Source organism: Pinus tabuliformis, chromosome J, assembly GCF_031772625.1.
Source record: "Pinus tabuliformis cultivar Carrire ecotype Pingquan chromosome J, CPIR1, whole genome shotgun sequence".
Classification (NCBI taxonomy): Eukaryota; Viridiplantae; Streptophyta; class Pinopsida; order Pinales; family Pinaceae; genus Pinus; species Pinus tabuliformis.
Genome location: NC_142295.1, coordinates 27,746,714 through 27,763,999, shown reverse-complemented (window position 1 = coordinate 27,763,999; position 17,286 = coordinate 27,746,714). Strand labels below are relative to the sequence as shown.

General features: G+C 37.3%; 1 protein-coding gene across 8 annotated transcripts in view; it reads right to left on the bottom strand.

The window, feature by feature from the left end:
* Nucleotides 1-17,286, bottom strand: part of LOC149225260 (receptor-like serine/threonine-protein kinase ALE2) — a 390,048-nt gene that overhangs the window by 106,758 nt on the left and 266,004 nt on the right. For all 8 annotated transcript variants that reach the window (XM_089377022.1, XM_089377021.1, XM_089377023.1 and 5 more), the window contains 4 exons: nucleotides 4,308-4,580; nucleotides 3,866-4,110; nucleotides 1,822-2,121; nucleotides 979-1,215 (listed from right to left, as the gene is read on the bottom strand). In XM_089377022.1, the coding sequence (XP_089233148.1) occupies nucleotides 979-1,215; nucleotides 1,822-2,121; nucleotides 3,866-4,110; nucleotides 4,308-4,580 (1,055 nt within the window). The remainder of the gene's footprint in view (nucleotides 1-978; nucleotides 1,216-1,821; nucleotides 2,122-3,865; nucleotides 4,111-4,307; nucleotides 4,581-17,286) is intronic.

Here is a 17,286-nt window from a genome sequence, read left to right as displayed (position 1 = left end):
GCTTAAGCCTTAAACACTTGCATTAGATAGGCTTAGCTTGACGATCAAAAGATGATTTACAAATGAGGATTAAGGATAGAGGATGTGGCAATAGGAAACATGTCCTAGGAATATGTGGAGACACATCGTAAATTTTAGGAAGTGTCATAGTGTAATTCTAGGGGTTCCCACTAGAGGGAGTTCCATCCAAAATCCTAAGAGAATAAAAATAAAATTATAAATATTTGAAAAGAAATGACAAGTCACAAACATAAAGAATGAAAGCATAAATATAAATATTCACATTAGCGTTAGAATATGTGTGTGTGTATACTTTTTCTGAAGCCATTCGGAAACAATTGCGAGATATGTTTTGATATCCCCCATTTGGATGAGGTATGCCCGGAAGTCCTCCATAGAAGGAAAAAGTCTCCCCATTACACCCACATCTCCATGAATTTCCCCAAAAGGGGGATGTGGGGAAATATTGACCACTGACTTTCCCCATCCTTAAAATGTGGGAAGCATGTAGGGCATGCATTATCATGTAACACATGTATTTTTCATTAGAAAAATATTTGTATTGCCTGTTTTATAAAGGCCAATTTGGTTCTGTTTAAGTGTAATCATTTTCCTTTGTATCACCTAGATCTAATAAACAATGACAAATTTTGGTTGTGCAATGACTCATGAGTATTGTGAATCTATGATGAATCAATGAACAATTGTATCCTTATCTGTAAACATTAAATGTATACATTGTTTCTATGCATGGCATTTATAATTGAGTATGACATACATGCATACATATATAAATTTATTGCTTCCCCATTGCCTATAATTTGAAAGTGGTGTTTCAGAAATTCATGCCAATATTAGGAGAAATCTTATCAAGAACCAAGCTGAAGAGTTCAACTAACAAAAGATAAAATATTGTAAAAAAACAAGAAAAAAATTCAGTACAATTTGCAACATTGACAATTCTGAGGAATATCTTACCCAAATAACAAGGCTTTGTTGTCCCTGAGGCAAAGACATGTCTATTGGACGTCTTCCACTAATTAGTTCCAAAAGAACTACTCCAAAGCTGAAAACATCAGATTTCAAAGAAGCCCTTCCCATCATTGCATATTCAGGAGCAAAATATCCAAATGTACCCAGTAATTTTGCTGGTGAACTTGGTTGACCATTAAGATCAACACTTGTGATTGTCTTTGCAGTGCCAAAATCAGCTACCTGTACAGAATCAATCAACATTTTACATTGTCACATAAAACGTTAACTCATCATATCTTCCATCAACCATGGGAACTGTTTCAAACAAGTTAATTTTTCAACTGAAAAACTAAGGCAGAAAGCATGCATATTTATTCTCATCTTATTTAACCAAAAGGCCAAGGGGAGGTACACTGACCCGCATGGCAGAGTAATAAAATGAAAGAAATATACAATGAACTATACAATCTACTACTGTATTTCATGGAATGAACAATCAAGACTATGCCAGACAACAGAGTATGGATATTGCTCCACATAAACCATATTCAGGTTTTCCTTGTTTATTGTGGTATAAACTGCTTATTAGCAATTCTGCCTGAAGAACAGAAAGATAAGCTAAAAGTTCAATCTTGCTTCTAGGACATAAATGGAAAAACTGTACAAATGATATATAAAAATAACGAATTATTGAAATAGATGGTCTGGGCATGGTTACACATAACCTTACCATATCATATAGAACATAAATCCAATGTTAGTAGCATCATATTCTAGCCTTATGTCAATGAACACAAACTGTTGTTGATATTTCAAAAGATCGAAACTGAAATGCTGGATTTTCACCTTAGCTCTCCACTTGCTATCAAGGAGAATATTGCTTGACTTAAAGTCACGATGCAAAACCCGGGGAGTGGCTGCTTCATGAAGATATTCCAGACCCCTTGCTGCTCCAAGTGCAATACGAACTCTGGTTATCCAATGAAGTGATTCCCTACCCAAAGTTCCATCCAAATGATTTCTAAGATTGCCATTAGGCATATATTCATACACTAGTAGTCTTTGAACTTCCCGCCCATTGTATTCTATGCAGTAGCCAATGAGTAGCACCAGGTGAAAATGATGAAGCCTGGATAAAAGCTCAACCTGCATTTACATAAGGAAGCTAATGAGAATAAAGTAAATGCACCCTGCTTGAACACAGGTCATGCACAGGAAATCAGCATTCAATATAGATTGGTTACAATGACTCCTATATAATGGTCAAGACAACCATTCGTTAAGGGAATAGATACTTGATAAGTTGTCAAGACAATATCCTGCAATACAACATACAATAATCACCCCTTATAATTTCATGCCTTTTATAAAATATTTGTCCCTCACTTTGTTGAGCTTGGCTTCCAAAACTTATTCTACTGTCAGATAAGAACTATACGAAATCCATGCATTGTGTGCAAGCCTTAGCTACAAGAAAACCAATGAATAGATGGTTCAACATTGAAATCCGGTGCAAACAAGATGGGAACAACTACAGGAAACTATGTATCATGGATCATTATGCAACATGTGAATGAGTTTCTGTAGTTCACTATTGTTTGAATTGTTCAAAGTTGTCTCCTTTGTGAGTCATCGGAAGTAATAAGCCTGTTTCAGAGCAGGAAACATGAAAAAATCAAGGACAAGAAAATGCATACAACTGCTGGAGAAAAAATAGCATATAAGGTTGCAGAGACTAACAACAATGAAAATATAAATGACCTATTATGAGATAAACCTAAGATGCATGCACAGTCCATTATACTAATGCAGTTGGGCATGAGTAAAAAGCTATAATAAATATTATAATTGTTTAGTCCACTACCCATTTATCAATGTATTACTTAATTGGCAGCATTACAAACGAATATATTCACATCTTGCTGTGCTGGATTTTATTTGATGGAAGAATAGAAATAATGATTTAGACACCAATCATCACTTTTAGTTCTTTTCAAATGTATTTTGCATGAAAAAGTAACACACTTTGACATTATCTTCCATAAAAGATTTGCCCCAAGTGTGGCTATTCATTTATTTAATAGACCAATTTCAAGTCAGCTAGGTATTGTTTTTAATTCATATTCTGGATTTCATCCATGCCATTGTTTAAAGCTAAAAGATAAAAAATGTATCAAAATAAAAGGAACAACTCATTCTTTCTACCGATTCCAAAATAAAGGAAGAAAAAACATACATACAAAGAAGACTCATCCTACATATGGAATTGTATTTTATAACTCACACAATGTTTCATGCATATTGAAAAATGTTTTTGGGGAACATCATAGACCTCTTGCACTCTGATCTTGGCCAGTCTCTCATTTAATAAATAGTCTAGAGTCCTAGACATCTAATATGGACCCTTGATGAATTGAAAATAAAAAATTATTGAAAATGGAACAATAGCTTTTAAAAAAATGGATTAAATTGTGGCGAATAAACTATTGAAAAAATCTTCAAACAAGAAGTAGAAAAATATTATACCATTCAAACATGCTTCCAGGCTACTTAAGAATATGGATAAAGTGATAGATAAAAATAAAGTTTTCAAATGGATTTTGATGCCGAAATTATCATAGAAAATTTGCAAGATTCAGTAACAGGAAACATATGTAGATCTGACAAAGTAGGTGCCAAATCTCAATGTGACCAGAGGAGCACACAATGATGAAGGAGATGTATATGAGCAAAGCATGAAATATGGGATAGAGAAAATATCAGAAAATCTTCACTGGGATGGAGAAAATATCAGAAATCCATTGCCATGATAATAATACACAAGCCACTCTGCAGATGCATTAAAAGTACGAAATGGGGACATCAAGGAAAAATTCTTTGGATCACAGACCTCAATTAGGAACTCACTATCTGTATCAGGTCCATTTCGACAGACAAGTTTCTTGACAGCAACAGTTCTTCCATTTCTAAGTTGACCTCGATAAACACTACTGCTTCCTCCCATGCCAATGAGATTAAACGTTGAAAATTGCTCAGTTGCCTCAGCTAGTTGTGAATAAGAGAACTGTTGTACAATTGTGCCTGGTACCATTTCACTTTTACTGTTGAATTTGAAAGATTTTCTTCCCATGCATCCTGCAAAAAGGCCATTCAACATATCATCAGTATCTTACCTGTATCAGTACAGCATGCATAAACACCCTTCTTGCCCAAATCAATTGTCCACGCTTTGTGGTTGGAAACTAATACTTGCTTCTTCTGGTTGGTGGATTAAAAGTTTGTGATTCACAAAATGCACAAGAACAACAGCCCAGGCAGGATAACTCACATACCTGTAATAGATCTGAGGCATGAGCTGTCATGGGCATGAAACTCCTCCGTGAAAGATGACCCCTGGCTTATTAGATTAGTAAAACTGTTTGTGCTATTATCTTTGTCAAATGAGACATTTGAAAACTGGATTCTTAGTCTGTACTTGTAGTGTATAAAGCAAGCCGCAGAGACAAGAAGTGCTATGGCTACCAGTATAATGCACAATATAATAGTGGATAGAATTAATTTTCCCATGGTACCATGCCCTGAAAATCTAGATGCATATGGATAACCTGAATGTGAAGCAAAACAAAATTAGATTAAGCCTTTCAGTGGAATAGGGTGCACAAATTTCTACATAGCATTTACAAAGAGTTAATTTTCAAATTTCTGAATCCAATCACTAGAAACATTAAAAATCTCTTTTTGGGGTCTTAAAGCATCGTCCACCCCATTTTCAAATTAGAAAACAGCCTTGAATCTGAACAACTAGAGGATTATTATGGTTGGACACACGTTTTGCCAAGTTTTATGTAATGATTCTGAACATCTGACTTTCAGAAGATTTGTAGGGGCATAGGGTTAATACTAAGGGACAACCCAACTTCTGGAGGTATTATGAGACCAGCGATTGCATTTTCACACTCTGTATTATCAATGAAGAGGTTAGGCAGTACTCTTCTAAAGTAATTTGTTGACTTTTGGACTTTTGGAAAGGTTTTGACTTTGTACCATACTTCCAAGGGACTACTTGTTTCAGAGGCTTCATGATATTGGCATCCTTGATTCTCTCATCACATCTAATGCAAGACTTTTATTAGCAGGCTTTGCACTTCTTAGGAGCTTTCTAACATCATCAATGGCAAGATTGGGGTTAAGCAGAGATCCCCATATTACTAAACTTGTTTAGTTTTTATGTTGATGAACTAGAGGTCTACTGCAAGGTACACACACATGTAGAAGATGGCTGCCTTACTAGATCAGGTTCTGATAGCTATTCTGTGTATGCAACTGATGCCATCTTCTTAGCATCTTCCCTAAAGGGTTTCACTACATCTAAAAATCCTATATCAGATTTTCATTTCATTTACAGAGTGTTTGAGATTGAGATAACCACAGCTTAGAGCTATTTGGGAGTTGATTACATAGGCCCCGAGTGCTGCTAGAGATCTGTTGCCCAACCTCAACTTAGCAAAGGGGTTTGGGTCTCTTTCCATGCTTAAGCATGCATAACATGCATCTTTTCTATACAATCATCAAGCCAACCATTCTCAATAGGGCCAAGATCTAGGGCCCTAATCATTACCTGTTGATTGAGCTCACAATGAGTGAGTACAATCCTCATGCTACAACAGATGATATGATGTAAGCGTATGGTACTAGGAGTGATCATGCACATTAAGTTTGGCACACATCACATGCACCTTTAGAGAATTCCCATATTGATTTCCTTTCTTCATAGGGCTTGCACGATGATTCAATGTTAGTTCATGATAGATACCCTTACCTAGCCCTCTCCTATTTTATGGAGGTAGCCTCCACCCCTTCAAGATGACATTGAGTTTGGTTCTTTGAAGCCTCCTTGTTGCTTTAGTCCATTGGCATATCCATCAAGTCTCTTGCTCCCTTTAGTTATTCTTTGGACACCCCTAGCTACATTCCTCCCAAATCAGAGGAAGATAAGGGACACCATTCATTGACAATACATGCAAAACACTTGGATCTCCCACTCCCATGTTCCTCGTCCTAAGATGACCTAATATGAGATTTTTCTGCAGATGAGAGATGTTCTTGTTGTTGCTCAAAACTGTACATTGGAAATGGTGAAAGCTCTAACCCACGTTGTGCAATCCAAGTGAAACCTTGATAGGTCACCCACTATCACCTCATCAGCCTACCTTCACTTCTTTAGACCGACTCTCCTTTGACTTCAAGGGGAGATCCCCTACCAAGATCACTAAGGCTTGGTCAAGAAGAGCACAAGGTAGCCTTAGTGAAAGATTTTCTGAATTTTCGGGTTTTATAAAGGAAGAAGAAAAAGTGATGGAGGAACTTGAAGATTAGTGTCAATATCCTTCAAGGGCAATGGCATCAAGGGGAATTGAGTGGCAAGATGAAAGCAAGATCAGATCCTCTTAAGTCAATATCGTTGGTTAAATTCAAAGGATCGGGTTTGGTATTGGACAGAAATCACCCCCACTATTGAATTAACCCTCTTGCTGGTGTCTCTAGCCTTCAACCCCTGAGTGGTGTATTCGAGACTCTGCATAATTCAGAGCTCCCCTTAAGAGATGGTCTAGTTGCTTGGATCAATCCACCTGCAAGCAAAGGAAGTCAAGTAGGGTCCTCCCCAAGTTGTCTCCTTCCACGCAACTACATAGCCTTCAATGGCAATAATTGTTAGCCCTAATGTACTTTTCTTCATCACCAAGAATAGTTACAATGAAATATACCCAGGAACAAATATCAACAAAAAATATAGAAAAAACATTCACTCCACACAGAAAAGCCCTCAACAAAATTTGCTCCCAAAAAAAGCTTCCATCAATCTCAAGGAGAGGAGCGCACCCATGATCCAACCATGATTACAAATGAGGAAGTACCTCTCTTTATATTGATCAGGTTCTAATTTCCTTTACAATAAAAAGAAACATATATTATTTTTAAGGAGATCCCTAGATCTAACATTGAAAAAGCTAGGCCAAGTCTTGTGGTGATTTGGGGGTAGCATCGGATGTGCTATAGCCACGAAATATGGTGGAGAGGTTGAGGCACATGAGATCTCCAATACCTAGAAAGGGTTTGGGTAGATTCTAAACAGTTCAGGAGATATTAAAATAATTAATATTTTTAATGGAGTCCCTAAGTCTAAACTTAGGGCAAATAAAACATTAATGTGTATTAATATGAAATTGTGTTAGAATGGTCCAAAAGACATGGATCAAGCCAGATCAAACCAGATCTAATCTTAGCCGTTGATTAGGGACTTAATCTCAGCCGTTGATATGTCAACAAGAACAGTATAAGAGGCTTGAGGGTCACTTGGAGAGTACACCAGAGTGATCAGTCATTCTATTCTCTAGAGCGGGGTTTGCTAAGAGAGATAGAATTAGTGATCGAGAGATGCAGCTGAGGGGCATTTGAGTACAGAGAGACAGAGAGGCAGAGATAGTGCTAGGAGAGTAGCGCAGTAGCCAAGGAGAGTGATGTAGATCCAGCCAGGGACTCATGCAGAGGCAGCGGGGAGCTGTGCAGAGCCTCAAACAGGCCAGCGTAGCTGACACAGAGGGCCAAACACAGGGCATCCCAGGGCTGACGCAGACCCATCTGGGGTGATGCAGGGCCAGCATGAGACAGAGGGGCTGACGCAGTCCAAAGAGGGGCTGACTCAGTCTAGAGAGAGGCTGACGCTGGGGTTTCTAGAGCAGATTTGTGCTGAGTAGTTGCCAGAAGGATTATTCGGGGTTTCAGCCAGAAAATTTGTCAAAAACTGAGAGTTATTATTGTCAAGGAAATTCTTTGTTGGGTAGGCCAGTTTCGGCACCCAGATTGTACTCTGATATTGCTTGATAAGAAAACCCTCAGATAACTGCACTGGTTTTCCCACATTGGGTTTTTCCAGGGACATTAGTCAAAAAATAATGGTGTCATATGGCATGTTTGTTTTTGTTTCTTTTAGTTGCTGATCTGTAATATGTTGAGCATGCACTAGTGTTTATTTTCAGTGTTTACATTATAAATAACTTGTTAAGTAAAATAACAAGTAGGTAGAAATAAATCAAATAAAGTGCATGGAGCTAAGTCACCTGACACGGGGATTCGGGACACGTAGGATTCGGGATTCGTGGTGTCGGATTCGGGACACGCTGACCCCCCGGAACAGGACACGTTATATATTATTTTATTAAATATATATATATATATATATATATATATATATATATATAATATTTAAATATATATATATATATTAAAAATTAGATATTATCATATTTCTTACACAAATTTTAATTAATGATACAAATTTATTGATTTCAAACATAGATCTTCATCTATAGCTATTAGCATGCATAGTACATACAAAATTCAAATAAATGTCAGTGGTACTGGTCACATAAATGATAAATCTATTAAATATTTAAATCATGATTCATAATTCATAACTGAAAGACAACTTACAACTACAAGATAGTAAGATAAACACACTGACAATTGTAGTTTTCTCATTAAGTCATCAAATCAAAATGTGTTACATAGGTAGTGTTGGTGCAATGCCAATGGCAAATAGAAATAGAAAATATAAAACAACTACAGGTATAGAAGCCTCAAGGCATCAATCAGCATCAAAATCAGCATCACTGTCCCCATCATCATGGTCCTCACTGCTCTCCTCTACATCCTCCTCCTCCCCTGTATCCATAGTCGCCTTTGCATCTGCTGGTATGGAGGCTGACCCCTCTAAGTCATCAAATCTAACAGGCTCTAGCACTGGATCATTGAGATCCATGTTGGCCAATGCCAACTCAACAATGGTGTCAAGACCCATATCATCAGGAACAATGTTACTTGGGAGCGGGAGCGAAAGCGGGGAGCGGGAGTGAAAACGGGAGCGGGAGCGACATATTCAAAAGCTCTTGGTTTGGTGCTCTTGATTAAATACGAGTTCCATACCCTAATACATGACAAAATTCAATGGAAACATTGCATTCCCCCAATCCTAAAATCCTGAAAAACTGATAAGTCTGCTGGATTTTGAATGAAATCTAAAATTCTACTTTCTCCATATGAAATCCAATGAGGCCGAAACCACTCTCAAACATCCTGAGTCATTTCATGGTAATGTTAAAAATTTAAGTAAAAGGATGAAAATGAAGATTAAGGAGAATGTCACTTTTACTTTAAGAATTTAACATTACCATGAATAGCATATCAATACTAGGGCCTAGACTTGATTATGAAGCTGCCAAAATGCTCTACTCCTTGCTGCAACAGCACAAATCACTTACCAAATGAAAATATTAATGAGCAAACACGCCCTTTTCATACCCGCGCTGAGCTTAGCGAGTCCTGGAAACCGGACACATGTCCTAAAATCGCGACACGCCCCTGAAAATTGCGACACGCCCTCGGACACGACGTGTCCTGTGATTTGGACACGAATCCAGACTGAATCGTGTCGGATTCGCCGGATTCGGGATGCGCAGGGGGTTTAGGACGAATCCGGTTTCCTAGGCATGGAAGGTTTCTAACTGAGTAGACTTAGAAACTTCAACATCTTGCTTATAGAAACTAAACTATTGTTGATTTTTTGGGTAGCATCGGATGTGCTCTAGCTCTGAAATTTTGTGGAGGGGCTAGAACACATGAGATCTCAAAGACCCAGAAATCGTTTGGTGAAATTCCACACGGATTGTATTCTATTAAAATAATTAATATTTTTAATGGGGTTCATAAGTCTAAACTTATGAAAATTAAAATATTAATGGGTATTAATGAAAATATGGGTGAAAAGCTTCTAAGAGACGAGGATCAAGTCTAATTTAATATTCGCCATTGATTAAAGATTAGATCAAGGTCGTTGATATCTCAACAGGAAAAGTATAAATGAAGACTTGAGAGTCATTTGGAGACACACCGGGAAAATACTCGGTAACCCGAGGGAAATCGATTTTCAAGGAGTAAGATTTCGATTTCAGAGGGAGAGTTGTAGGGTGAAGGAAGAGGAGGGTATCAGCATCAGTCGGAGACTGAGGAGGAGGGGACACAGTGCATCAGAGGGACAACGCAGAGGAACAACTCAGAGAGGCAACGCAACAAGGCACGCAGTCCTCTCGCAGAGATGACGCAATGGAGGCTGGAGGGTCTCTTGGGTGTCAGAATTTCTCCAAAGGGTGGAGGAAAATTATCTCAGGTGTTTTCTCAGAGGTTTCTCTATGTTCTGCAAATCATTCCTTGTAGAGAGATTGTTGTTGAAGAATAATAAATAAATCCTCATCTACTACATTGGTTTTCCCGCATTGGGTTTTACTATTGTCCAAAAATAACTGTGTTGATGTGATTGATTCTTGTGCTTGTATTTCACTGTTCTTTTCTCTATGCTATTATGTGACAACTGCAGTATGTGAAAATTCCTAATCCTCAAGGAACCCCTACTGCAGCAAATCTGAATCTACTTCACCTACTTGATTTTTTAACATACATTATCAAGTTATTCTTCTGAATACTGAAGCAAATTACTTCTGCAGCCTACACTAATTAAATGTTTGATCTCATGAAACAAAAAACAGAGCAAAGAACAAGATACATAGGACACACTTATTTTTGGACACAATAGTCCCCGGAAAAACCCAATGCAGGAAAACCAATGGAGCAGCTCTGAGGGTTTATTATTATGCAGGAGAAATATCTGAATACAAATCTAGGATGCTCATCTAGCAATCCTTTACAGAGAAAATACTGGACAAAATACTGGTGAAATGATCTCACCCTATCACTGGAGAAATAGTGACCGATCCTCAGCTCTGGGAGGCTCTGCATCACCCTCTAAAAGCCTCTGCATCACCCTGGGCAGCTTTTGCGTCTCCCCTGTTGGGTATTACGCTGCCTCTCTGCTCTGAATCTTCTGCTGGCTGAGAATTCGACTTTCTTGCCTCTAGTCTCACAACTTGGTTCTTGGCAACTGCAAATCAAATTCATCCTCCAGAATATCGAATTCCCCTCACTAACTACACTGCCTCTACGTTAGCATTGCCTAGGACAGTGTCAGCCCTCTCGACGTCTTTATGTCCTCTCTCTGCCTTGTATTCTAAGGAAAGTCCTCCTCCCGGATTCTCATTGCCCCTCTGCTGCAGAATGATCACCTAGTTCGAATTTCTCAGCTTCCTAGCACCAGAAATCGAACTCCAGATCAATTTGTTCTCACCGTGTGTGTTTCCAAATGAACCCCAAGCCTCCATCTTATATTTTTCCTGTTGAGTCTTCAACGACCGAGATTAAGTCTCTAATCAATGACTAAGATTAAAACATGACTTGATCTTCCTTCTAGATCATTCTCACCCATATTTTGATTAATACCCATTAATATTTTAATTTCCCTAAGTTTAGACTTATGAACTCCATTAAAAATATTAATTATTTTAATAAAATACAATCTGGGTGGAATTTCACCAAACGGTTTCTGGGTTCTTTAGAACTCATGTGCCTTAGCCTCTCCACCAATTTTCAAGGCTAGACCACTTCTGATGCTACCAAAAACTAACACTCCCTCTTAGCCAGAGAAGTGCTCTAGCAACAATGTCCACTTGCATGCTGCTCTGTTTCTTAAGCACTTCCTTTCTGCATTGTTGTTATAAAAGAGCAGTTTGTCTCATTCTCTCATCACACTATTCAGCAAGTCGTTTCTCTTGGAGACTGGCAGTTGTTTCAGCTAGGGTGTTTTGAGCAGTGAGCAAAGTAGATTGCAGCAGCAGGAGAAAGAGATTTCAGCAGCAAGAGAAAGAGATTTCAGCAGGAGATTTCAGTAGCAGCAGATTTGGCTCAGCTACAACCATATTTCTCTTCTCTTTTCTGGCATTTTGGGGTAGTCTCAGCCTCATATACTAATATAAATAAAGGCTGATTTTGGATTTTCCAGTTCCTATATTTTTATTTTCATTATGTGATTATTCATGACTCATGAGTAAATGTGATGTAAATTTAATCTTAATGTTTAAATGTAATAAATTATAATCATATAATGTAAATGTATCATTAATGCTTTATGATTGCACATATATATATTAATAATTTTTAAATATTTTTAATATATATATATATATTTGCGTTTCACCGTTTCCAAAATTTGGGGAGGCCGCGTTTCGTATCGCTTCCCGTTTCGGAAACTCGTTTCCGTTTCCCCGTTTCGTGCAACTTAGCCCATACTCCTTTCTACATCAAAGTCTGCTGCAACTTCTGCTCTAAATACATCTTTCGTTGTTCAGAAGAGCCTTCATATAGAGACGACAAGGCTTCCCACATCTCTCGGGAGGTATCCTTGTCCTGCAGGTGTGAGACCACATGATCTCGAACTCCATCGAGAATGAGCCTCTTTGCCTTCCCCTGCCCGGCCTTGTACTTCTTCTTTTGACACAATAATCCCCGGAAAACCCAATGCAAGAAAACCAGTGCAACAACTCTAAGGGTTTATTATTATGCAGGAGAAATATCTTAATACAAATCTAGGGTGCTCATCTAACAATCCTTTACAGAGAAAATACTCAACAAAAGACTGGTGAAATGATCTCACCCTATCACCGGAGAATTATTGACTAATCCTCAGCTCTGGGAGGATCTGCGTCACCCTCTGATAGCCTCTGCATCAAACTGCGTCACCTTGGGCAGCTTCTGCGTCACCCCTGCTAGGTATTATACTGCCTCTCTGCTCTGGATCTTCTGATGGCTGAGAATTCGACTTTCTTGCCTCCAGTCTCACACCCTGGCTCCCGACAACTGCAAATCGAATTCTCTCTGTAGAATTTCGAATTCCCCTCACTTACTGCGCTACCTCTGCATCAACACTGCATAGGCCAACGTTAGCCCTCCTCTTGAAGTCTTTTTGTCCTCTCTCTGCCTTGTATTCTCTGGAAAGTCCTTCTCTTGGATTCTCACTGCCCCTCTGCTGCAGAATGATCACCTAGTTTGAATTTCTCAGCTTCCTAGCCCCAAAAATCGAACTCCAGATCAATTTCTTCTCTCCGAGTGTGTTTCCAAATGAACCCCGAGCCTCCATCTTATACTTTTCATGTTGAGTCTTCAACGACTGAGATTAAGTCTCTAATCAACGGCTAAGATTAAAACATGACTTGATCTGCCTTCGAGATCATTCTCACCCATATCTTGATTAATGCCCATTGACATTTTAATTTCCCTAAGTTTAGATTTAGGAACTCCATTAAAAATATTAATTATTTTAATAAAATACAATCTGGGTGGAATTCTACCAAACGGTTTATGGGTTCTTTAGAACTCATGTTCCTTAGCCTCTCCACCAATTTTCAAGGTTAGAGCACTTCCGATGCTACCAAAAACTAACACAATAGAATTTACTTTGATGTTTACTGAAGGGTTTTGTAAATAACTTATTGTGTTGGAAAAATAAATCAATTACTGCAGTAGAGTTTCGTATTACAAATTTTCACAACTATTACATAACTGTAAAATAATTAAAGAGATAGAAAAGTGGCCTTGCCACATGTACAATAATGATGATTGTTGCACTCATTTTGTCAAAGTTCTGAGGAAGTAGATGTACCATATTTTTCTTCAAAGGATCGAGATCATCAGCCATCAGCGCTATGTTATTGTAAACCCATTCTGCAAATTTTTAATGTAAATGATGCTAGTAAGACCATGAATGTATGTAACAACCTAGGTAAGCCTATTATTTTGGTGATAATTTCATCCTAGGAGGTTTTTCGTCTCACTAACTCATCTATGTTTTTAAACATGGATGGTCGGCAGAGATTTTTCCTCCAACCTCTTGCCAAAGCTAGGGTGGAATTTGTCGTTAAAGTCTTAGGTGAGTCTTAGTGTTTTAGTTGAGTTTTATGTAAAAGTGATTCGCGAATAATTTAAGCTAATTGGCTAAATTATTTTATTACAAATCACTTGGTCTACTAGATCATATTGTGTCGCAGAATTGGGTATGTAATTTGAGAGTCTAAGCTGAACGGGTATTCCCCCTTTGAGGGTTGAATTTGTAAAAATCTTATGTAAAAAATATTTTAGTGCATGGTCCCTCATACTTAGACACCATGGCTAAAATATTAGAGGGTGGAAAAAATATTTAATCCCCTCAAGTGTCAATTAATTAAATTTCTTGGCAAAATTAAATTAAAAAACTAAGCTAAGAATTTAATTAATTAGAGTCAAAATTAAAATATCCAAAAAAATTAAATTGTCCAAGTGGAAAAATTCGTGGGTATCAAAAGAATTACTTTTTGGAGGTCCTCCACCAAGGGAATATTGGATATTTCAATAAAAATTGGACCCTTAGACCTTGGTGGTTAAGTCAAAATCAAATTTTTTAGAAAATTAGCTCAAAATAATTAATTTTGAACTAATAAAAATGGAATTAAATGAGAAATTCGAAAATTCCTCAAAAAATAAAAATTCAATGGCTATGATTAAAAGATGATCAAGTATTTTTCGACGGCCAAGATTATTTTGACGAGGATCAAGCCAACTAGCCGTTATTTTTCCACTTAGAGGATTTATCTATATATATATAAAGAGTCATCTGTGTCTCAAATATATCTAAGATATGACTAAGAAATTGTTGTTGAAGCAATGATGTAACACTATTGACCCGTTAGGAACATTTATTTGAATCATAATAAAGAATTTGGCATGCAGTTCAAGGTGTTTAGTGTTCGTTAATTTGTGGTATGTGCTGGGTACAAAATTTCCTATATTGTGTTGATTAATACTAAAATTTGTCTTTCATTAGATGCGGATAAAGTCATTCTATTGATAGATTTTGGGTTTATCCTAGATGATTTGATTTGCCATATTGTCTAACAAATTTTCTGGAGAAAAATATATAATGTTTGTAGGTTCCCTAGTCCTTGGTCTCCAAGTTGACAAACTGTGGGCATGGACCGACTTTGTTTGGATTCCAAATATTTATGTTGTTGATTTAAATTTCGCTAAGGCTATACTGTGCATTAATTTTCTGAATTGTTTTTAGCCATTTATCAAAGAAAATACTCCATTTAAATTATTTCTCAACATTTATTTCAAAACCATTGTATATTTGTAAATTTTGTAAATAGATTTGTAAAATAATTTTGTATATTATTTTTGCTAATTGGGGTTTTGGGGTTTTTAGATTTTTGTATATATTGGGGTTTTGGGCATCTGTAAATCTATTTGTGTAGGTGAGATTAAGAGTAGAAAGTTGGAATAGAGCTAGATCTAGGCCCTTGAGGGTAAGATGTAGTATCTAAAACATTTTGCAGGGCTAGCCATTGAAGAAATCAAGTAGAATTGAAGATCTGAAGGAATAGAAATTTTTTGAAGTTGGGGTTTCATGTTTTAGGCCTCCCGGGCTCGGATCCAGCCCCTCCAAGGCCAGCGTTGGCCTCTAAACACCCTGCGTTAGCCCTTTTTCCCTTTGCGTCATGTAATGACCCATCTTTAATATAGAGAGCGCAAGAATATTAGCATGCATACGATGCATGCATATGATAGCTACATATGCATGTACCGCATGCACTGCACTAGTATTTATATTCTAAAATTAACTATAAATGTTGAATATCATGACACACCTTCAAATAGAAGTTACCTTCACCCATCAACGCGCATATTGCTTAATGCATCATAATTAATGAGCAAATACCAATGATATAAATTAAAAAAAAAAGTATAAAGTTAAAAGGGTTATAAAGAAACAGAGGTAAAAATTAGGTTATTTTTTACATATGGTTATATAATTATATATCCTAGAATATTAATAAATTATTAAAATGATAAAGTAAATCAAAATAAAATACTTAATATGAACTTAAGGCATTTAAATTAAACAAACAAAAAAATCCTAAATATAAAATAAATACACCTTTAAAGGAATATGACTCACGTACATAGAGGGAAAAGGTGTCACTGTGATTGGAAGTGGTGGGATCGCTGGTGGAGAGAGCGGTCACCACCAAGGAAGGCTACATATAGAGGTAGAAAGAGTTTTAAGGGGATCTAAACCGGGAAAAACCAAAAGAGGGGAGAAAGGAGGAAGAACGAAGAATCTGAGGACATTGGGAAGAAGCACAGTGGAAAGGAGCCTTGCTTGTTCTGAGGTTTCTGGGCATGGGGGAACAATCTGCTTCAATTGAGAAGCTTACTGGACTGAGTATCGAGGTTATGCTCAGTTTGGCTGGGTGGTTTCGGTCTTTTGGTAACAGAAGCGGGAGCAACTTGAGGCATCATCAACCGCAAGAATACAAGTAGGTACTCCATACCAAACTGAGTAATTTAGTTATATGAATGTTGGTTAAGTCATTTAAGTTGCAAATAGATTTGGAGAAAACACATATTATGTTTTAGAGCTTTACATTTCTAGTTAAATGACTCAGATCCTTACATTTGGTATCAGAGCGAGGTTCAAACTCTCGAATCTGTTAAGTCTTAAAGATATGGGTGCCTGATTTAAAAATCTCTAAAAACAAAGAATAAAGAGCCAAAAGTCTGTGGCAATATATTAAGGAAAATCAGAGTTCACTCGGAAAATATACAGTCCTTACAATCCTTAAAATGAACTCTGTCTAAAAGAAGAGTGCATTATTAATCAAGTTAGCTAAAAATTTGAATAACTAATTCATTGACGGCCTTCCCTCATCAGTGAGCTAATTCAAATCCTTGTCCAATGATTCAAAACCATCAGCAGCAACTTCTGAGCATGGGTGCAATATGGTTAGATGACAATCTTCCTTTTTGTCATCCCTATCCCGCTTGGTGTTCACAAGTTGAACAGAACTTATACTTTCTTGACTGTAGAGTTTATCTTCTTGGATTCTTTAGCTTCAATCCGAACGTGTAAGCATCACCTTCTTATAGACATCGGAGGTAACTTAGAGGAGCGAACTCTGTAGATACCATCAGGCTTATTAATATTTGTGGTCGCTGCCATCAACACTGCTATATGATCTGGTAACTGCTCATGATGAAAAAAAAAAATTCAAGATCACCTAATGTGAGAGATCCAAAATATTCTTCACACCAGTGCTCAACATATAAAACTAAAGTGAAATATGAAGCACATCGTATTGCAGTTTTGCTGCTAGAAGATAGTCAATCTGTTACCAGTAGAACTATGTAAATTTTCATTGAAAGTAATTCATTGGCTGCTGCTTTGGCCACCACATTGGACATAATTAAATTCAGGAGAAATCCAATAGAAATCCCACTTTCCTGCTCGCCAAGCTGCTTCATACTGCAATTCGATAAATTCCAAATCTTGCTGTA